Source organism: Furipterus horrens, unplaced genomic scaffold (assembly GCF_987537825.1).
Source record: "Furipterus horrens unplaced genomic scaffold, mFurHor1.1.pri manual_scaffold_6, whole genome shotgun sequence".
In the NCBI taxonomy this organism is placed as follows: Eukaryota; Metazoa; Chordata; class Mammalia; order Chiroptera; family Furipteridae; genus Furipterus; species Furipterus horrens.
Window position 1 is genome coordinate 105,140,485 of NW_028327176.1, and position 22,979 is coordinate 105,163,463.

The 22,979-nt window shown below is 41.5% G+C and overlaps 1 protein-coding gene across 1 annotated transcript; it reads right to left on the reverse strand.

Annotated features, from left to right (window-relative positions):
* Window positions 1–4,273: 4,273 nt before the first annotated feature.
* Window positions 4,274–21,168, reverse strand: LOC150007170 (glutathione S-transferase A4). The gene is made up of 7 exons (XM_090282585.1): window positions 21,107–21,168; window positions 14,882–14,988; window positions 13,521–13,572; window positions 10,839–10,971; window positions 8,404–8,545; window positions 6,346–6,477; window positions 4,274–4,550 (listed from the first exon to the last, which is right to left on the reverse strand). The coding sequence occupies exons 2-7, from the start codon at window positions 14,966–14,968 to the stop codon at window positions 4,428–4,430; spliced, it is 669 nt and encodes a 222-aa protein (XP_090138711.1). The 5' UTR covers window positions 14,969–14,988; window positions 21,107–21,168; the 3' UTR covers window positions 4,274–4,427.
* Window positions 21,169–22,979: the final 1,811 nt, after the last annotated feature.

Below are 22,979 nucleotides of genomic sequence, written 5' to 3' on the forward strand. Positions count from 1 at the left end.
AAACACACACACAAGACATATATACAAACCAGAGATATCTGTTATTTTGCAAGAAGAAAATAATTTTCAGGAGGATCAGAATGCTCCTGATAGATGGCCAGCACACCTTCAGCCCTGGAGAAAAATTTCTAAGAAAAGCTGTGATGAACACAGAATCCAAGCTAGGAAAATGGAGTGGTGTTCAGAGCTGCCTTGAGTCATGAAACTATGAACTCTGAGTTCATCATCAGCACCCACTAGGGCAATCTCCCAGCTTTTCACAAACTGGCAGAGAGAAGAAATGGTAGTATTTGTAGGCTCTGGGGTAAACCAAGAGATAGCTCCAGCCCACCCAAAGGCTGAGATGGTCAATATCTTGCCCACATAAATCCATCCAGGTCATGTAGGTTAGGAAATTCTGTGCCAGGGGACCCAGTATATGCATGTTTAAGTGCTGGAACAGGCTGCAGATTCATAGTGACCAAGAAAAGAAATCCTCACATGCTAGAGTGCTTGCCTCCTGACATGGGTGGCAGGACCTGCATCCCGGTGTCTCCCAGAAGACAAGGCCCAGGATCTCAATGCCCCACCCCTCCACTTCTATCAATATTTGAGCTGACTACCTTCACTCACCCTTATTTTTCTGTCCATATTCAAGGCCCCCTGGTGGCAAGGCAATGGGAGTGGGCCCTTGAATGTTGCTGGGTGCTGTTGGGTGTCTCTGAGCTCACTTCCTCGGGCACCCAGAGTTATGCCATAAGCCCAACCTCATAGGGACAAAAAGTGGGTCAAGTCTTAGAAGAAGGACAGAGAGTTGTACTTACACGAATATGGGACCATGCAACTGGCTAGCTGTGCCTCCATCAGGTGCCTCTGGGGGGTCCTTGAGGAGAGCATACCAGCTTGGTGCCAGGCCTGGGGCTTGTTTAGGCAGCCAGAGAAGGAGTGAGAACCTAGGAAGTTGTTTTTAAAGAGTCTGGGGCACTTCCAGTCAAGATGGAGGCCTAGACAGACATGCTGTGTATCCCTCCACAACTAAGAAGGAATATAACTACCTCAAAACTAGAGACAACCAGAAGTTCCAGAAAACTGAGCTGCATGGAAGTCCAGCAAACAAAGATATAAAGAAGAAATACTCATCCAGACAGGTAGGAGGGGCAGAGCTGGGGCAAAGAGGACTTGTGGTGGTGGTAGTGGCAGCAGCGGCAGTGGCAGACTGGCAGAAAATGCAGTCACACGTTTTAAAAAGTTGGGAGTGACACCTGGGGAGTGCTCCCAGCTCAAGACCAGAACACACAGCTCACGGTCCCAATGCCGGGGAAAATAAAGCCTCATTGCTTCTGACTGTGAAAACCAATGGGGGTTGGGGTGGAGGAAGAAACTGCTGGTCTCTCAGCATAGTCCACTTGTTCAAAGGGCCCCCATGGTCCTAGAACATCCACAGACCTACTCACTCCGGGAACAATTGCCAGGGCAACAGCTAGAGAGGTGCCAGTCCCATACAGAAGTGGGAGGAGAAGTGCATAGAAAAGGGGCAAGTACTGAGCAAGTGACATTGTTCCTTCTCAGACCCCTCCCCCACACACAGCACCACAACATGGTGAACCGGGTCGCCCTATACTGATGAATACCTAAGGCCCTGCCCCTTACAATGTAACAGGTGCGACAGCTCTACCTAAGACAGAGAGGCAAACAAACACAGAAGCCTCTCAAGTTGAGGAGACAGAGAAGTATGGCAAAGAGGGAACGGATCAAGGTTCCAGTGGGAGAACTAAGCAATGAGGAGATAGCTAACCTAACACACAAGGAGATAGTCAGCTTAACAGATGCAGAGTTCAAAACACTGGCAATAAAAATGCTCACAGACTTGACAGATAAGCTTAAGTTTAGCAAATGCATAAGGGAAGAAGTGAAAGCTATGCTAAATGAAATGAAGAAAAATCCACACAAAACCAATGGTGAAGGAAAGGAAACTGGGGTTCCAATCAATGATTTGGAACATAAGAAAGAAAAAAAGGCAACCAGCACAGAATGAGGAAGCAAAAATTGAGAAAAATGAGGAGAGGCTTAGGAACCTCTGGGACAACTTTAAACATGCCAATATCCGAACCATAGGGGTGCCAGAAGGAGAAGAGGAAGAGCAAGAAATTGAAAACTTATGTGAGAAAATAACGAACGAAAACTGGCCAAATTTGGCGAAGAAAATAGACGTACAAGTCCAGGAAGCACAGAGAGTCCCAACAAACTAGATCCAAAAAGGACCATGCCAAGACACATCATAATTAAAATGCCAAAGGGAAAGATAAAGAGAGAATCTTAAAAGCAGCAAGAGAAAAGCAGAGAGTTACCCACAAAGGGGTGCTTATAAGACTATCAGCTGATTTCTCAAAGGAAACTTTGCAGGCAAGAAGGGGCTGGCAAGAAATATTCAAGGTGATGAAAAGCAAGGACTTACAACCAAGATTACTCTATTGAGCAAAGCTATCATTTGGAATGGAAGGGCAGATGAAGTGCCTCCCAGACAAGATAAAGCTAAAGGAGTTCATCATCACCAAGCCATTATTATATGAGATGTCAAAGGGACTTACTTAAGAAAAAAAGATCAAAACTATGGACACTAAAATGACAACCAACTCACAACTATCAACAACTGAATCTAAAAAATAAAAACAAAACCCAGCTAAGCAAACCAGAATAGGAACAGAATCATAGGTATGGGGATCATTTGTAGGGTTATCAGCTGGGAGGGGGAAGGGGGAGAAATGGGGAAATGGTGCAGGGATTAAGCAGCATAATTAGTTGATACAAAATAGACAGGGGGAAGTTAAGAAATATAGGGAAGGGTGAAGCCAAAGAACTTACGGACATGAACTAAGTGGGGGTGTGATTGCTGGAGGGAAGGGCAGAGGGGAGCAAAGGGAAAAAAAATTGAGACTAATGTAACAACATAATCAATAAAATATACTTAAAAAAAAAAAAACCCATCTGGGGAGTTGGAGAATGATTTTAGTTTTCACCATATAGGCTTTCTAAATTGTTTGAATTATCTACCAAGCAATTGGCTTGCAATTTTGAATCATTAAAAAATAATTTATTTTTCTTTTTCCTTAATTTCTATAAGATCAGATGCTGGGCTCTATTGGAAGTGAAAGGAAAAAAGTCATCCCACACAGCTGGATGGGGGCAGGGTTTCCTCTGGGAAGCGTTTTCTGCCCCACTGTCTTATTCATCACGTGTTAGTTGGCCATGGCTTTGTCAGGGTAGGAGTGAGTTGCTGATGAGCTAAATGGAAGCCCCAGGCTGAGATGTGACCATGCTGAGAGCAGGACCCCAGGTGGGCTGGGTGAGGGATGCTGAATGGCTCAACTTGTCTTAACTCTGCTGAGCAATTGGTCTATCATCTGAATGAAGGGGACAGTGTGTGGTGTAGGAAGGTCAGGTCCTGTGGTGGCTCTGAGGGCTGGTGAGACATTAGGTCATCTCATAAGTGAACTGATCAAGCCTGGGTGGGACGTCCAGCAGCAGTTTCACTCTGGTAGTATTGTGTACCCCAAGCCATTGGCAGGAGGCCTGTTCCAGACCAGCGACTACCCACCAGGAGCCACATCCGTGCCTGTAATATCACCCTGAATAGTCACTCCATCTTGAAATCAGCTCCTCCATCCCCCACCAGAGCCCTGATGTGTGGCTGAGCTTCCACAGCTTGGGAAGACAATAGTCATCCTTAAAGAAAATGCATCAAAAAGGAAAATGTATCAAGTCAAGGGAATCTTTGGGTCAATTTATATAAATATTCATTGGTTATATCTTAATCTCAGTGTAACTTGGAATTATTTCACCAAAGCAAATCCAGTCTTGGTGGCTATGGTAGGTGGAATAGATTTTCTAATTGTCAAAGTTTTATTTATTTATATATGTATATATGTATTTATATTTTTATTATTATTATTTTTAACCAGGGTCTCAAAATAGTGTTCCCAGGACAGTCTCTGTCCCCCACACTTGCCCTTAGGATTTACCAGCATCATCCATCCTCTTCCTGACAATTTACCACTAGTCACTTTTTTCTATTCCAAGTATTCAGCATCAAGGTGGGTGTTGGAAAGACCCTGCCCCTCAAAGCTCTGCTCACCCTTTCCCCAACGGTTTTGATCTGGATACAGACAGCAAGGACAGTGCCCCATATAGGCCACAGCCCAAAATATATCAGCCTCTTATTTATTCATAATTGATTTCAAATAAGTTGTAACCATCATCCACAACTGACAAGTTTAAAATTTCTCACACCTCAAAGTTGTTTCATATTGCATTTAATTGGCATTTGCTGTTGATGGCAGTATGGCTTTGTTCTTTTCAGACATTCTATGCCTAGATTCTATAGGGAGCTTCGGCACATGCTGTTGCTGCGATTAGATCATGACTGTTTTCCACTGTATGACCTGCTGCCATTAGAACTGCAGAATGTGCCTGACCACTTCAATGTAGTGGCCATCTGGCGGTGGCTTCCTCTGACTCCCAGGCTGCAGGAACTTCTTAATTGTAGGGATGTTGCTGATTCTTGTTTTAAATGCCTGGAATGAGAAACAGCAAAATCAGGGCCTCAATAGCAGTCACAACCTCTAAGAAAAATCAAAGCTTTGTCATGAGTGGCTGGTGCTTAGACCAGTAGCATATGGAGCCCAGTGTGTTGAGTCTGAGTTAGTGCCTCAACGCATGTTTGCTGATGTTCCTGAGAAGGGTAAGACAATTGCTAGTGTGTATAGCATGAGTTAAGTTATCTTAATAAAAAAATCACTCTCACAATTAAGCAGTGCATGTTAAAAATGCAAAAAAACTCTTGAACCTATCAATTCCCATTCTAGGAATTTGTTATAAGGGAATAAGCAAGGATATTATCAAAGCAGTAAGTATAAGAATGTTAGCACAGTGAAAAATTAGAACTAACTTGTGTTTCCAAGTAAAAGCTGTAAGTCAGCGATTTAAAATGATATTATATATAAAAGGAAAGAGGAAGGTCCTTGTATTGACGGGAGAAAATTTCTAGAATGCATTGTTTAGGGAAAAACCAAGCTCAGGACATTGTTTAAGAAAAATGGAGGAGTAAATATGTACTCATTTTTGCTCATATCTGCATAAATAGGAACAGTGGAAGCGTACACAGGAAAGCAATAAAAGTGATTATGGGGGTGGGAAGGTGGGAGGGCAATGGTGGGAATGAGATTTCTTCATTCATGCCCTTTATTTATAGTTCTTATTTTTCAAAAAGATGTTACTCTATTGCCTAATGAACATAAAATAAAACTATACGGCAGAAGAATATTTGTTGACATATAAATATATTTATGATAATTGAAACAATGTTAAAAGCAGGCCACAAAAATATTTAGTATGATCTTATTTTGGGAAAAAAATGTAAAATAGTAGTCAGGATGTAGTGCCATTTGGATGATTAGATTTTTCTTTTGGTTTATACAAATGTCTAATGTAGCTACATAAATTTTCATTTCTTTTGTAATAAGAAAAAAATGCTATTTTTTTGAACAATTTTATTTATTTATTTATTTATTTATTTATTTATTTATTTATTTTTAGAGAGAGGGGAAAGGAGAAAGAGAGGGAGAGAAACATCACTGTGTGGTTGCCTTTCACACAGCCCCAACTGGGGACCTGATGTGCAACCTAGTCATGTGCCCTGACTGGGAATCGAACCAGCGACACGTGGTTCGCAGGCCGATGCTCAGTCCACTGAGCCACAGCAGCTGGGTAAAAATGCTATTTTTATAAAACCTATGGTCACCTGTCAGATAAAACGTTTCTAAGGAATTGGACGGAGGGCAGGTAAGGTCTGGCAGGGTTCAGAGAGAGGTCTGAGGACTGGGCCACACAGCAGGAGATGAGCAATGCCCCGCCCACCTCCAATGCCCCCACCGGCAAAAGCTCTGAGCAATCCAAGGACTTCATGGGGCCCTGGCACCAGGGGGACTGTGGGGAGAAGAGTTGCTTGATAGGCTGGGAAGGAAACAATAAAGACAGACTTGTCATGCTTGCTTCCTGAGGAAAAAACATTCGCAGTACCAAGCAAACAAACAAACAAAAAAAAAAATAGAAAGCACCACAAAAATGAAAAACACACTAAATGTTTATGCTAGAAATCAGAATAATCTACTCTTTCTCTCTTCATGAGATTGTTTTTTTTTTTCTAACCATCTTATGTGAGCAGGAGAAAGTTACCAAAATGAATAAAATAATGATTTTTTAAAAGTCTTCTTAAATTTCTTTTGAGATTGACCTGGAGGCACATTTAGTTTCAATCTTTGTTTTTATTCATTTTTCCCCCTGGGCTTTGTGTGAATGTTAACACAATACCTTTAGCAGAGGGAAGGCAGAAAGAACAGAAGCATCGAGTTCTTCCACCATTAAAATAGCTTCTAACAGCTGTATGTCTGCCCAGCTGAATTTATTGCCAATGAGGAAATCCTCTCCATGGTCTTTCAAAAGCTGCAGGAAGAAAAATAACAAAGAATATCAAATGAAAGTAAAGACTATTTTGCCTGGCTAAACACTTACAACACGTGTATGGATCAAATTTGCTAAAGAATCTTGTTCTCAATAACCCTCAAGAATGCTGGCAAGAACAGGACAAAACCAACAATCCTACACGTTGCTGTAAATCAGCACCATCTTTTGGAAAATGGGTTGGTGATTATCAAGACATCTTGGCTGGTGAAGTGCCAGAATGGGGTTCCCTGTTATGAAACTAGAGCTGGTTAAGTAGAAGTGTACCCACCGGTGTAGGGGGACACAAGTGCAAATAAGTCACCAATTGGACACAAGAAGCCCAAACCTGGTGAATAAAAAGAAAGGAGCATTTATTTCTACTTTCCTATAAAATTCATATCTCAGAGTAACCAAATATATTATGAGGGGAAGAGTCATTTATAAAAGGATTCCAGCTGTTCATTAAATGAAGAGCAACAGACAGGACTGGGATGTCAAATTTGCATTCATTAATAAATCAGTGGCTCGAGGCATTGATCATCAATCACATTTAGTCACAAGGAGAGAGACAACCAGATCATGTGTGCTTCCCAATGACCTCCACAGCACCATCAATGAAGTGGCCTCACCAAAATACATAGAATCTGAACCTGTCAGGCTCCTAATTCTAACTTTCATTAACAGAAAATCTAGGGAATAAAGGAGTATGTTACAATTAGTAAAATCCAGACTGTGTGAAACTCAGCAAGACAAATGTAAGAGGAAAGAGGAGTTAAAGTGAGAGGGAAGAGGGAACTTGAAATAAAAAGGGGCTTAAAACACTATGTAATCAACTAATTACAATGAATGAGTTTGAGTTTGATCCTGATTTGAGCAAATGAATTAGGTTAAACATTTTAAAATAATGTAAATATTTTTAAATGCTGGATTAGGCCACACAGATTTCAAAATCTGTAGTATGATAAAGCTGTAACTCAAGTAATTATACTAGCTTATTTTTTTAATGAAAGGTATTTCAACATCACTGTACATTGTCCCCAGAAAAACATCTAGTACTCAGAGGTTCTGGTAGAACTCTTCATTATAGTTCAGTCAAAAATAAATGATTCTTTTTCAAGGCTGAGACTAAATTATTTTGAATTATACCATAGAATTATTTTGTCCTGTAAAGCTTTATTTATGGAACCCTATGCTAACAAATCTTTATCACATGGCATGCTGCCCTCTCCATTTGGAATTTTACCAGATATACTGAGAAGATGTTTGTAATTAGTATTCGCTCCAAAATGACTTCAGAAAAGTTGTAACTTTAAGAGGCTTTGTTTTTTGATTCAGACATGCTTAGCTGACAGTATGAAGCCTAAAAGATTTCTAACACAATGAATTCAAGATGATGACTTCTTGGGCTGATCGTTTTTGTATTTTTGTTTTGATCAAAACAGAAATGTCATATCCTCTCTGTGTACTCGGTTTATTCTAATTCTGTTTTGTTGTACGTTCCGTAATTATACATGTCATTTGTTTTGGAATCCTTATTAAAGCTTTAGTCCAAATGCAGGAAAGCTTTTACATGGTCTCTGTCTTCTACCTTTCTCCTTTAAATATTCTTATCAGCAACCGGAAATGTAAATGTTCTGCGTCCATGCAGCCTGGGATGGGGAACCGGGAACTTGACGTGGGGACAGCGCAGCGCCGGCCCTGCCAGTCTCGCCCTTCCCTTCCCCATTTCCTCTCTGGGACCAGAGGAGGCTCGGAGGGCCCTCACAGAAGTCAGCTTCACCCCCTCTGTTCACCGCCCCCCAAGACCCGAGCACGAAGCTGTCGCGGACCGGACCCTGGGTCGCACGAGCATCAAGGCGCTCGCCACACCGCTGGTCCCCGCTGGGAGAGGCCTCGCTGCTGTCCGAACTGATCCCTGCCGCCTACCTTTTCAAACACCGGGAAGTAACGGGTTTTAGCCTTCGTCACGATTAAAGCAACATTCTCCTCTTTTTCCTCTGGGGGTTTGAAGGCAGCCAGCGTGATCATCATCATGAGGTCCAGAGTGCCGTCGGTGTACATGTTGATCCTGACAAAACACAGTGTGATTCATTCCCAGAGGAAGCTTGGAGTGCAGGTTTCCTAATCGGCAACACTATGGTGTAAATAGAAATCGGGGTAAACGACTTTTAATTCCCCTCCCTTAGTTTCCATGCTCAGGAATGATTTCTGAAACCAGAATCAGCCAAGTGGCCATGGTAGAGTAGTTGTCTCTGGAAATGTTTACTGAATAAAGGGATGTGTGAAAGAATTAATGAGTGCCTCTAAGTTGAAATCTTCCATAAACAAACAATTAAACCCTGGCTGCTGTGGCTCAGTGGATTGAGCGTCGGCATGAAAACCAAGTGTCGCTGGTTTGATTTCCCAGTCAGGGCACATGACTAGGTTGCACGTCAGGTCCCCAGTTGGGGCATGAGTGAGAGGCAACCACACAGTGATCTTTCTCTCCCTCTCTTTCTCCTTTCCCCTCTCTCTAAAAATAAATAAATAAATAAATTATAAAACAAACAAACAAACAATTAGATTAGTATGGGTTTAAAGAGCGAACTGAATGAAGTTGACCAAAAGTGCAAAACAATCAGTACTAGGACCTTTTCACTTGAAAGATACATATATAATTTAGCAGGTCTTCTGTTGACCTGCCAACTGAGAAAGAAGTTTACTTTCCTAGGCAGGTCAGACAAACAGCTCCTTTCATTCTCTTTACAATTTTCCTGTGATTGACAAACACTTTTTAAAAAGGGTTATTAAAAAACTAATAATAGTAGATACATTACTCTTATTTGTTGGCCTACTAGTACAGTCATGATGAGCTAGCTATCTTTACAGCCAGTCTGCAGACTCATTAAGGGCTGTGTGTCTTTGTATCCCCTACTATGTGCTTATCGTGCAGCAAGGGAGGGAGAAAGAGAAGGAGAGAAACATCAATGCCTCTTGCACACCCCCAACTGGGGACCTGGCCTGCAACCCAGGCATGTGCCCTGACTGGGAATTGAACTGGTGACCCTTTGGTTCCCAGGCTGGCACTCAATCCACGGAGCCACATCAGCCAGGGCAGCTGAGGGTGTTTTAAAAAAAAAATTACAAAACATACATTAAAACAATGAGAAACAGACTGTTTTTTCATGTTAGCACTTGTTTACATTGTTATAAAAGGATTCTATTCATACCCTGTGTTTGAAATTGCTTCCCTTGGTGTATACCTGTGGGATTGCAGGTTAGAATGACTAAGTCAGTTTTAAAGATGGAGCTCTGGGAATGTTGGGGTGAGCTGCCTCTTGTTATGGATTTGGCTCATTTCAATGTTATGCTCTCTCCTTTTTCTGAACAATTGAGCTTGGGCCTTACTTCTACCATATCATCTATGTTTATTGTCCATTGCATCACATCTATGCTTATGGTGATAAGATAAAAAGGATCACTGAAAATGCCCCTTCACCCCAAATGCAGATAAAATTTTACGGTTGTCTTTGTTTTGTCTACTTATCTCTTGTGAAATTAAACCAATCATCCAAATAGCCACAAATATTCACTCTCCAGTATTTGTGATAAAACTTGGCAATTTCTTTCATCAATAGATGGGATCTGTTTCTTGCGCTGCCTTCATGACTTGCTTTGACTAACAGAATGAGGTAGCATCGATAAGGTACTAGTTTTGAGCCTAGAACTTAAGAGGCCTTGTGTGCTTTTGCTGTCTTAGAGCCCTGCCTAGCTATCATGGGGCATGTTCAGGGTAAGAGAATGATAGATACATAGCCCATTTGCCTCCCAATCAATAGTCAGCCAACACCCCAAACTAGAGCTTCCTGGTTGACTACTGGTTGACCACAGATATATGAGTGAGTCTAGCCAAGAGAAGTCAAGCCTGGCCCAGATATACTGACCACCCAGATGGCATAGACTAGTGAGTAGTAATAAATATTTGCTGATTTAAGTCACTGCGCTTCTAGATATGTTAGACAGCATTATTTGTGGTAATAGATCGTTGTTATGAATGGTCAATATTTATTTACCAAGTCATTCATTTCCACCTTCATGTAGAATAGTTTACCAGGTCATTTTATGAGAAGATAATGTGTTAGGAGTGGGAAGAGACCATGAGAATGTTGAATGCAGACTGCTATCAGTATTGAAAGAAGCCTAGAGTATTTATTCAGAGTTAAGCATAAATCATGCTGGGTGTAGCAAGAGTGCATCTCCCCTTTTTTTTCCCTTGCCTTCTCCCCTCAGTCCAGGCTGAAAGGCTGCACATGAACCAGGTCTCAGTTGGCACCTACAGAGGGCTGGATAAGAATCAAGTACAGGCATGAATCCTACAGTACCTGACTGTCTCCTTCAGGTCCTTCCCATACAAGTTGTACTTGGCAGCCAGGTAGCTGAGGATGGCTCTAGTCTGTGTCAGCATCATCCCATCAATTTCAACCAGAGGCACTTGGCCAAAAAGTAGGCATCCATCTGTGGTTTGAACAAAGAAAGGTTAAGATACTCTCCTATGTTGTGGCAAGCCTGCAAAAGTATCTACTTCTACTTTCTTTGGTGAGTTAAAGGCCCCAGCTGTTGAGGAAATGCCTTCCATTTGCTTAATGGAAAATTTGAAATTTGCCTGATGGTTATGTGCATTTTGGTGTGTTGCTTAGTCATGATTATTTAGGACTTTCTACATTTACTATGACTGGTTCTCAAAGTTCAGCGTATACAAGAATCACCTGGGGGAGGTAGGTTAAAAATGCCAGCCTCCCAGATATTCTGATTCGGGGCGGAATCTGGGAGTCTGAATTCTTTAAAAAGTACATCAGATATCATTCTAGGTCCACACAGTGTCAAGACAATGTGACAGTAAGGACCCTGGCAGAACTGGAACTGCATGTCAGCTTTGGCCCCTTCCAGCCACATGACTTTAAGTAAATGACTTACAGCTTCAGCTTTCTTTTCTCTAAAACAGTAATAATACATATCTAGCAGGATTTTGAAAGCATTAAATGAGATAACATTGGTAAAATACTGAATACTGTCAAGACAATGCTTAGTAAAATCAAATTTTCTTCTTTGTGACTTGCTGCATAAATAATGTATTTAAATATATACTACAAATACTGCTCTTTTAATGGGCTCTTGAAGAAATGAATAGCCTCTAAATTTCATTTACACCTGTACATTGCTAAGATTAAGGAACATGACCCAGAATAGCAACAAGACTCCACTAGTGCATTAGCAAAAGCCACAATTAATTTCCCGAATTTCACTACTTTGCTAATTGATTAGAGACAGAAGGTGGTGGGGCGAACACCAGCGCAGGGACCAGTAACAGCTTTCACAGGGTCAGTGTCCCTGTCTAGGTCGATGACCTTAGGCAAGTCTCTTAACTTCCCTGAGCTTATTTTCTGATCTGTTAACACTATCTGTCCTGCCCATCTTACTGAGTTTCTTTGAGTAGGAAGCAATAAGATCATGCTGGTAGCCATGCTTGGAAAATATGAATACTGTTATACATACTGCAAAACCTCAATTTCCTAAATGTTCTACATTTGTTCAATATTGAAGGAGCTTCTAAATTTGGGCTATGCTGCCTATGAGTGATCAATGTCTGTTAGAACCAGGAATTGATGATCTTCTGAAGGATTTTTTGAAAAGTCTCAGATCAAGAGTGCAGAAAAGGATGTTTGACATCATTTAGTTCAGTTCATTCATATTTTAGACAATGACAGGGTAGAGACCAAGGGAGGCACACGTGACTTGCTCAAACTCACAGAGTCAGGGACAGCAGAAGTGGGCCTGCTGCCTCCTGGGCCAGAGATCCTTCTGCTGTCCCTCTGTGCCTTCTGTTCACAGGTAACAGCAATAGCCAGGAGGTGTCCCAAGTGCAGCATCACAGCCTCAGAGAGGGCTGGAGGATTTCAGAGGCTCCTAGGGAGCACTCTTGCCAGAGTGATCATGGAAGAGATTATGGAGATGCAGTCATTTATTTATTTGATATGTATGTATGTATTTAATCCTTACCATGTCCCAGTGACTGTCCTTGTGTGTGGTAAAGTGAGCAGAAATAAAGAAGACGAGCTTCAGGGGGATTCCAGACCATAAAGTTCCTGGACAAGAATTGGGGAAGGGCTAAGTGGGCCTTCCCTGCTCAATCAGATCTACTGATACATTGCAATCTATGATTATAGAGATTATTTTTATTTTATGATAAAAAGGACACTTATATCAACTACACATAAAATTTTTTTTTTTTTTTTTTTTTTGTTAAAAAGAAAGGATGCAGGAAAGTTAAAGGCCTTGCCAAAAGTCATACAGTTTGTAAATGGCAGGTCTGCTGACTACTGGCTGAATGTTTTCCTTATAAAATAATTTGTCAATTTCATGATTGTTTATCAGCAACAATGGGACACCCAGGTTTCCTTAGATAAGAAAAATAACATTATGGCTGTTAGAAATTTGAAAGTACTAGTCTTTTCTCTCAGTGTGAGGAATTTTTCTGGGGAACTGTAGGGATTACAGACATCTTCTTGGATCCAAATTTAAGCAAATTTGGATCTTTTCTATCATTTTGATTCTAAAATTGTGACCTCATAAAATGGTTTCGTCAATCTGTTAAAACCACCAAGAACGAAGGAATATGAATGATGAGAACTAGAGAATATCTTATGTCAAATTCCTCTTCCATTTTTCCCTCCCCTTCAACCTTCTGGATCATCATAGAGGGTGCTTCAATGGGGTGGGAACTTTTGAACCAGTTGGCACTGGTTCATGCTCATGCCCTTACCTAACTGAGGTCTGGGTCATAGCCTGCTTGGTAAGCCTCTGTGAAGACTAAAGAGATAATGCAGACGACAAGTTTAGCTCTGTGCCAGGGACACAGTGAATAGGCAACTGATGTTAGCAGTCACACTGTGAGCCTTTCCTAACAGTTGTCATTCTAGAGTGCTATGTTCTATGATGAAATGGATGTTTCCAGAAACAAATTTTGTTTTTTCCAATAAAATAACTTTGAACAAATCTAGGCTCACCTTTCTGCAGCTTCTCATATTGTTCTCTTGTTTCCAGAAATTCTTCTTCAAACTAGATAAAGGACAGAGACATTGTTATTACTTTAAGGTCAATAAAGAAAAGAAAGAAAGAAAGAAAGAAAGAAAGAAAGAAAGAAAGAAAGAAAGAAAGAAAGAAAGAAAGAAAGAAAGAAAGAAAGAAAGAAAGAAAGAAAAGAAAGAAAGAAAGAAAGAAGGAAAGAAAGGAAGGAAGGAAGGAAGGAAGGAAGGAAGGAAGGAAGAAGGAAGGAAAATAAATGCTCATAGTATAAAATGCCCAATGGCTTCCAGAAAGGAAACATTTAAAAGAAACACAAAGCCATCAACTACCACAGAGCTGAGAATTCTAATGGAGTGCAGATTGGCTTAGACTGGCCTCCACTGGCACCCCTTTTTGTTCCTGGCCTACTTAAAGCGTATCCCACAGCCTCCATTATATTTTTCCTTTTCTTCATCTTAGCTCCTTCTCTCCAAACTTGTCTTTTTCTCCAACACCCCCAATGATTTCTCGTCTTCAGTTTTTGGGTTTTTTTCCTCTCTCTTCTGTGTTATTCTCCCTCCATATCAGATCTACTCAAATTTTTCTTTGGTGCTCAGATGTTCAGTGAAAGGGGTCCAAAGATCATTACTCAGGTGGGGTTATCATCATTTATTGATGGAATTTCTAAAGCTTTTGTGGGAAAGAGAGAGTTTTTTGTCCCTCAAACCTTGAGGTTGGGGTAGGATAAGGTGCTCAGTGTTAGGAGAGAAGCCCTAAAGGGAAAAGAGAAAAACAAAAAAGGTCATGAGTCTTTGTTCTAGAGGAGATGACATTAAAAGAGGGAAAAAGAGGTCTACACCTGCATGAAACCAGACAGTTACACTTGTAAAAACCTATGGAAAAGTCAGTGGAGAGAAATTCTGTCAAGAAAAGATCCCCGTGGAGCAGACCCTTCAGAGGAGGATTCAAGGGGAGACCAGACCGCAGCTGGACCTAGGACTCCCGCCGGCAGCCAAGGGTTAACGTGACTGAGATGTTAAGGCAGAGCTGAAACAACCCCAGGAAATCAGCTGGTTCCAGTGAAAGAAATGATTCAGATGTGGGTCTCCTTTCTCTCTTTTGTCTTATGATGCATCGAGACCTTTCCAGCCCCTGCAAAGCTTCCAGAACACCTCCCTTGGCTCCCGCCCTCCCACCCCTGCTTGAAAAGAGGACTAGGATCTCTTCTTCACCGCTCACACAGGAAGACAGTTAGAAAGAGTCGGGATGGCTTGGAAGCACCATCCTGAATTTTGAAGAGGGAAGAGGCTCACTTCGGTCTCACCCAAGTTACCCTCCGTCCTTTTCCCAGTCAGAAACCAACCTCCACTCCCGCGGCAGCCAGCAGCCAGCGGATCGACTCCATCCTGCCCCTGCCGCGGAAGTACCAGAGCTTGGGCTTGGCCGCCATGACGCTCGGCTCGGGGGTTCCTGAAAGGCCACATCAGAAAAACGTGTTCAAAGGACAAACTAACACATACCGTTTGGACTGTCTCTGTTCATAATAATCCCAAAACAGGCAAAGTGGAACTCTTATTGAGGGACACATATGTAGTAGGTAAAACTATGAAGAAAAGCCAGAAAATAATTATCCCAGACACAGGATGGAAGTTGTGTTTCGGGGAGCACGGGTCATCCTGGGATGTTAATAATGTTCTATTTCTTAAAAGAGAAATAGTAATTAGCCTTTATAATTAATCTTTAAACTGCATGTAAATGTTTTTGCACATATATATGTATATATGTGTGTATATCTATATGCTCTATCTTACAGTTTAAGGAAAAAGAAAGAACTATACATATCAAGGTATCAAGGTATTTTGTGCATTTGAGGGACTGTCCTTGGTATTTTGAGAAAGGAACTAGGAGTTAATATGATGGTTTCATGAATGATGTTATAAAAGATTATCTTTTCTAATAATGGCAAGGAGCTGGGCTTGTTTGGATTGAAATGTTGGGTGGGAACTGAGGACTCTTTCATTTCGGTCACAGACTCTCCTGAGTGCTGGGACAAGCAGATGCAGACCTACACAGGACAGGATTCTAGTCCTTACCTGGCCCACAAGGAGCTGGGTCTGCTTAGGACCAACTCACTAACCCTTGGTCTGCCTTCATGTCCTCATCTATAACTGCAAAGAGTTATACCAGGTAACCCGCCACCTTTGAAAGGATAGTACAGTGATAATGCAAGCATACCCAATAGCACTCTTCTACCTCATTGTCACACAGCCAGACTATTACATCAGTGACCCCTGTTTATGTCACCGGATTATTGAGGTGATTGAATGAGATACAGGTGAAGTGCTTTGAATATATGAAATCTCTGCACCAAGTGAGATGATTGTTGGGCGTCCTTTTCCCACCTTTGCCCCTCTGACACCATGTGCACTGATGCATGCTTTAAGGAAACGGCAAGAATCTCTCCTGCTTGGCACAGCACTCAGGGTGCTGCAGCTGCGAGGCTGCTCTGGGAGCATCAGGGCGAGCGTGTGGATGGGGAGGCTGACCTCAGCTTCTCCAGGCGGCACTTGCGTGGTCCTCACTATTGTATAGCCTTTTGCCACCTCTCCAAGCCTCAGTCTCCTAATCCTTAAAATGGGGTGGTGGTTGTACCGCCCACCTCAGAAGGCTATTGTGTGGGTGGAGGATTGAATTAAAGTGATAGGTAAAAATTCATGCTACAATATCTGACCTGTGGCAAGTGAAGTTCTTGCTTCTTTAAGCAAATTACCAGCGGACTTAGCATTTTCTTAAGAGTTTCTTAGGCTAAGATAGGCTTATCTATTAGTTTTATATGGGATTTATAAGTATTTGTTGCAAATGCAATTGATGTTTGTGAAAGGGAGCTAAAACTTCTGTGACTCCGACTCCATATTGTACAAGATATTCAAAAAGTGAAATCTGGTGTGGCTTTTGCCTTCGTTTTGTGATTATGAGCATAATGAGCATTTTTGTGGTTCACTGCTACATGGAAGCATATGTTGGAGTTTCATGTAAAGGCTCTGTGCCCACAGCCTCCCACGTTTCTCCTCGGCTGCCCCTTGCACATTCTCAGGGCACCTGGGAGAGGGAAGGTTGTAACTTTGGAACTCAGAGCTGGGTTACAAGGACAGGATCATCCCCTCCCCACCAAATCTTACACAGTGCCAAGGGGGGCCTAAAAGCCCAGGGTTAGAATGAAGGAGACCCCACCTCAGATAAGCAGAACTAAAGCTAGCAACCTTCCCTTTTGAATCCAAATGAAGGAACATTTTTTCTCTAGTTGTTAATAACCAGCCACTACTTCTTGGGAAAAAATCCCAGCAAATGTTGATGTGTCCCATAAATAGCTGGCTTCAGCCAGCCAGCCATCATTCCTCATCTCTCAGCCTCGGCGGGCTACATGGCCTTCTAAGTTGGGATGATGGAGAACCAAACCAGGAGTTACAAAAAGGCTCAGCTGGACCCCAGTCCCCATGCCCAAACCCTTCCCAGGAAGGGCTGTTCCTGCTAAAAGGACTGAGCAGAGAAGCGACTCCATACCTCTTATGATCTCACACCCCAAGGACCAGCTGAAAAATTCTAACAAAGAGGGAAAGTCCCAGAAGGCAGAGGTGACGGCAAAGTTCTTCCATCTCTTATAGAACCAACCCAGACATGTGGCAGCTGCTACCTCAATGTGCCACTTGAGATACATACTGGTTTGTTTTCTTTCTTTTTTTAAAGTATTTTATTTATTTACCTTGCATACCCCAAACCAGGGGGACCTGGCCCACAACCCAGGCATGTGCCCTGACCAGGAATCAAACCAGTGACCTTTTGGTTTGTAGGACAGCACTCAATTCACTGAGCCACACCAGCCAGGGCCATATCAGTTTCTTAACTTATATTTTTGTGTTTGCTCTTTCATTCTTTCCAGGTCAAACATTTATTGAGCTCCTACTATGGATATAGTACTAAGTTAGGCACCCCAGGCATACAGAGATAAATAACACACAGTTCCTGCCATCAAAAACCTTACACACCTCTCTATAGATAGTGATGGAAACATCCAGACTAACAAGAGGTAAATCAGAATGAAATAAGTGTTTAGTAAAAGTACAAAATGGTACAAAGGAATTGAATAGAGCATTACAGAATAGGTATATAGGATGGGGAAAGTAGTTTAGTTGTTCATATGGAGAATAATACAATAATTAATATATAATAATACAAGGATAAACACTGTGTTTTCCACATACAACTGTAAACCTACTTTTGCCCCATGGCTTGTATATAAATATGTTTGTTGCTCTGAGCATTACTCCTCCCTGCTCCATGGCATTAGAGGCTAAGAACCAAAACCAAGTCCTTTAATCCTTTATACTTGACTTCTAATGAATTTCAACAAAGATTAGGATAAACTACAGCTTGGTAATATGAAGACTGAGTTTGTTTATGCTTCAAATAAAAGACCCAATTATTCTCATTGCTGAAAAAAAAAAAAAAAAAGTACTTGTCAAAGCTTAGAAGAACAGGTGCAATGGAAATATTCATTCCAACCGTGGGAAATGAAGAGGCAGGAAACAAAGGAGCAGTGCTTTCTGAATTCACCCAAAATGCAAACACTCTGAGAAAATGCTACTGAAAGACCCGGAACCGGAGGCCTTGAGCTGAGAATAGACTCACTCCCAACTCTTCAAAGCTCATTCTTGTGCTGCTAATGTTGACCAACAGGTGTGTCCTGAACTCAACAAGCCTGCTACATTAAGACCCCCCTGCAGGGGTGTAATGACATTGGGAACTGAGACTCACCTGCCAGGGCTCGCAAACTCCACCCGGGTGCAGCTTCACCTGAGAGGAGCAGTGGGGTGCCTTTTCCCACCCAGAGCCCCAGCCATGCACCCATGCCTAAGGAGGATGGGCAGAGAGCAGCAATGATGTCCTGGCAACCTTTGCATAGTCAGAATGTGGTCCTTGGGTAACAAATATGCCCCAAATCTTTTAGAAAATAGAACATGTATCTGACTTAGTCCCTGGGTACCACCAGTAAAAACAAATTTCAGCTCTATCTCTCACTTGAGCAAATTCTTTAACCTCTTTGAGCCTCAGTTTCCTCATGTGTACACAAAGTTTGTTATGAGGTACAAATAAGATAATGTGTGCAAATTGCTGAACACAGTATGGACTCAAAAAAATGCCCCCTCCATACACACACCTGCATGCATGCACACACACATCTGTATCTCCAGTTGCAGCAGCATTCACACTTGCTTCCAAAAGTAGGGGAAGGCATTCTCCAGAAGTATGTTGGACCAGCAGCATCAGTTTCACCCAGGGGCATGTTAGAAATGCAGAATCTCAGTCCCTGGGCCCAACTTACTGAATCAGGGCCTGCATTTTTCACAACATCCCCAGGTGGTGTACTTATATATTTAAGTAAAGTTTGAGAAGCTGAGTCTAGAATAAAAACCCAACTACACTGCTCCTGGGGCTCAGTGTGTGGCTGGCAAGGTTATTCACCCCAGGGACCGTTTGCATGCACAAACTGCAGAACATGGTGTTTAGAAGTTAGGGTGAGAAAATGGTGATGTGCTGGAGTTGTGGGGCGCTAAGAATAGAGAAGGGGGAGGGCAGAGGAATTTGGGAGAACTATAAGTAAATTTTCCATGTGAGAGCGTTTTTATGATCCCCCTTTAATTGAAGAATTCTTAGGATGAGAAGCAAGGCCTTCGATTCACGATTTTAACAAAGTACCTGATACATACAATAGATTCCTGCCCTAGGGAATTTCTGGAAGAAATGTCAGTTTCCTCAACTCTAAAATGAAGAGTTAGTTCAGAAGTAGACAATTTCTTTGTCTCTTCCAGTTTTAACAGTCTTTCTGATCTTGATTCTCTTTCCTCGTCTTCATTCTTTGACCTCTGCTCCTATCTGCTGAATACATGCGTCGGGAAAGCTGCCAATCTTACTGACAATGTTAACAGTCATTCTGGATAATTTAGGCAAAATAACATACATTTGTCTAATTTAGTTGAACAGTTAGGCAAAAAGCAAGCTTTTATTGACTTTTCTGGATCATGAAAAATTTAAGGGGTTGATTTAAGAAGTTGCCAGTTTTAGCAGATGTTTTAGGCCAGAATATAAGATGTCAGTTCTACATCTATTACCAATAGAAATGACCATAACATTTACTTTGTCTTCTCCAATGGATCAGAAAGGCCTATCAGCATTACAAACAACAGGTCAAAATGTGTCACTAAAACACAAAAACTACCAGATAACCCTGTATTCCCCACAGAATTTTCATTTGCTAATTTGGAAAGTGGTAGCATTATTTTAGCTTTAAGCATATAATGCTTCAGAGCACAACCAAGACTTTCAGAATAGCTTTAAAGCTTGTCTGTTTTTACTCAATTATGAACTATTTCTCTTCCATTTTGCTAATATGCAACATAATATCAAAACATTTAATTAGTTAGATTTGACATATTAATTATTTGGATTTTATCAATGGGAAAGTCTACATTAGACTAGCTCCTTTGAAAAAGAGTGCAAGTACTTATGTGGAATTTTTAATATACAAACACAGCTGAACAATATTTCTGGGCTACTGATGGAATAGGATGATCAGGGAGAGAGCTCTATTGCAAGTTCACATGCAAAGTATCTTCTCCAGAGAGCTTTATATTTCAGTTGGAGAACCTAAATTTTCTTTCCATCAGGATCTAATGGATCAATTCAAATCCCCCATACTCACAAGAGGTTGCCTTATACCTTCAAGGCTTACAAACTCACTTAAATGAAAAATATAGCCAAAAAAGAGACTTTCATCTACCTAGGTCATCAAGGCTCTTTAGAGAATAAGCAAAGTGAGCTGCCACATGGCCCGTTGTTGTTTAAAGACTGGGGCAAGTCCTACAAAAAAATTGAGTCAGGGTTTGACTTAGACTCCTGCTTTTCCCCTTGGCAGTTCCCTGGGGATCAACCACCACACAGCTGAGACCCCAGAGGAGGACCCCAGTGGCAGATCATTTGGATTAGATTTTCCAAGCATAGTGAAGTAGACACCTAGTGCAGGAGACTTAATTTACCCATTAGCACCCTGGCACAGAGCAGGTGGTGCCTGCATTTTCAACTACATAAGAAATATGAGATACGCCTAAGAAGGAAAAATGTAATGGCTCAAAACTTAATAAATGTTGAAGTTCTGCTAAGCCTGTTATGTCACCGATCAACTGAAACCCCACTCGACTCTCACATGTTCTTACAGAACATGAAATTACATGTTCTGTAATGTGTGATGTGGGTGTGGAGGATGTTAGTGTCTGACATCACGTATATCATGCATAAGCAGGGAAAGCCTTGAAAAGGCCTGGCTGGATGCATACTTGCCATCTCGTTTTCATGAACATATCTATTGTTAAGGAAAAAAAAAATCTGTTCCTTTTTCTGACACAGGCAGGTTTAGAAATATAGGCATTAAATTAACTACTGAGTTACAATTGCTGACTATAAGCTGCAAATTTGGCCACAACGTGTAACCATCCAACCAAGCCCAAGAAGAGTGTATGAAAACTTCACCACTAACCTTATCTCTTCCTGGTTCTTGTCTCTGGTGCTGTGGGTGGATGAAGTGACGGTTTATAAGCCTTATCTTTCCAGTTGAAGGCTCTGCCCACTAAAGGAATTAGCCAGTGAGTATTCCAGTTTGTACACACCCCTGGAGCTTCACTTTACATCCAATGTTAGTGTATTGGATAGCACATCAGGTTACCCAAGGAGGAAGAAGGTAGGACTCCACTGGCTCATTCAACACATATTTACAGAGTACCGCTCTGTGCCAGGCACTGTTTCAGGCCCTGGCTCTAGAACGGTGGGCATGACAGACCCAAGTCCTGCACCTGTGGTGCTTACAATCTAGTTGGGGGAGACAGACAGTATAAATATACAAACAAATGAATGCAGTGTCCAAATAATAACAGCAACAATATAGCAGATGATTATAGCTTATGGATAAATGAACTCTATGACAGCGATGTTATAAGGGATAGGAGGGACAAACTGGGAATACTCTATTATAAGAGTATAGTACCCACACTACCTATGAAGCGGTACAGTGTTGTTTGAAAATGGTCTTTTTTTTAAGTCCTCACCTGAGGCTATGCTTATTGATTTTAGAGAGAGAGGGAAGGAGAGAGAGAAATTGAAAGAGATGAACATCGATGTGCAAGAGAAACATGGATCGGTTGATTCCCACACATGCCCAACCGGGCATGGAGCTGCTGCAGATGCGCACAGGATCCAGGCTCTTGGTGGTCACAAACAAAGAATTGAACAGACCACACAAACAAAGAAAAGCAAAGCAAGCGACAGAAAGTTTTTGGCATCATAACTGATAAATCCTCTCAGAAAGCCTAAACCAGGAACACCCACCAGAGCCAATAATGACCATCAAAATACTCAGGGAACTAAGTGGAAAATCTGACAATCAGGATACACTTAATTAGAAAGAGACCAAATCCTGAAATGCACCGATACTTTACTGCAGGTGACGTGGTCAGACAAAAAGACAAGAAAAACCCATCCAGTTACAGAGGAATGCCATGATCTGTTGTATTTACAGCTTTAACATAGTACACCAAGGTGAATCACCACTTGGCAAAAAGATAAAAGAAAAAAGACATAGGGACTGTAATCACACAGAAAGTATCAAGAATTGCATTTTACCAATTAAGAATTATGTAGAAATGCAGTCATAATGAAAGTTATACTAAAATATTTAATTCCAAAGTAAACACATATCTTACAAATTCCAAAGTCAAAGTCATCCCAAATCACAAAATCCTCATTTTTTCCAGGAACCAAAATGATAGTAGTTTCAGCCTTGGTTCTCTTGGCTTCATCATCCCAAGATATGAGAGCGGGCCATTTCTGGTCAGGGAATGGCTCTCTACTATTGAATGGTTACCGGCTTTATAGGGTTTTTACTTAAGCATCTACACATGTGATTTCCCACTATCTTCCTTGATTGTCCACTCAGGGAAGGAAACCACAATGCTAATTATTATCAGGTGTCACAAGGTGATTCTTGAAAATCAGGATGCTGACTGATAACAGCTACAGTATCTCAGGATTTCCTATTCTATCTCCTGCCTCAGAACGCACAATCAGGTATGTGCCCTGACCGGGGATTGAACCAGCAAACTTTTGGTGTATGGGATGATGCTCCAACCAACTGAGCCACCTGGTCAGGGCAAAAGTGGCCTTAATGTAGCTGCAAATATATATTGCAAAATCTAGGGCAACAAATAAAACTTAAAAAAAAAAATAGATACAATTGACATGCTAAGAGAAAATGAAACCATATAAAATGTTCAGTTAAAACCAAAGAAAGCATAAAAAGAGGGGAAGACGAAAGGAAACAAAGAACAAGGAAAACAAACAATATTTATTCAACTACA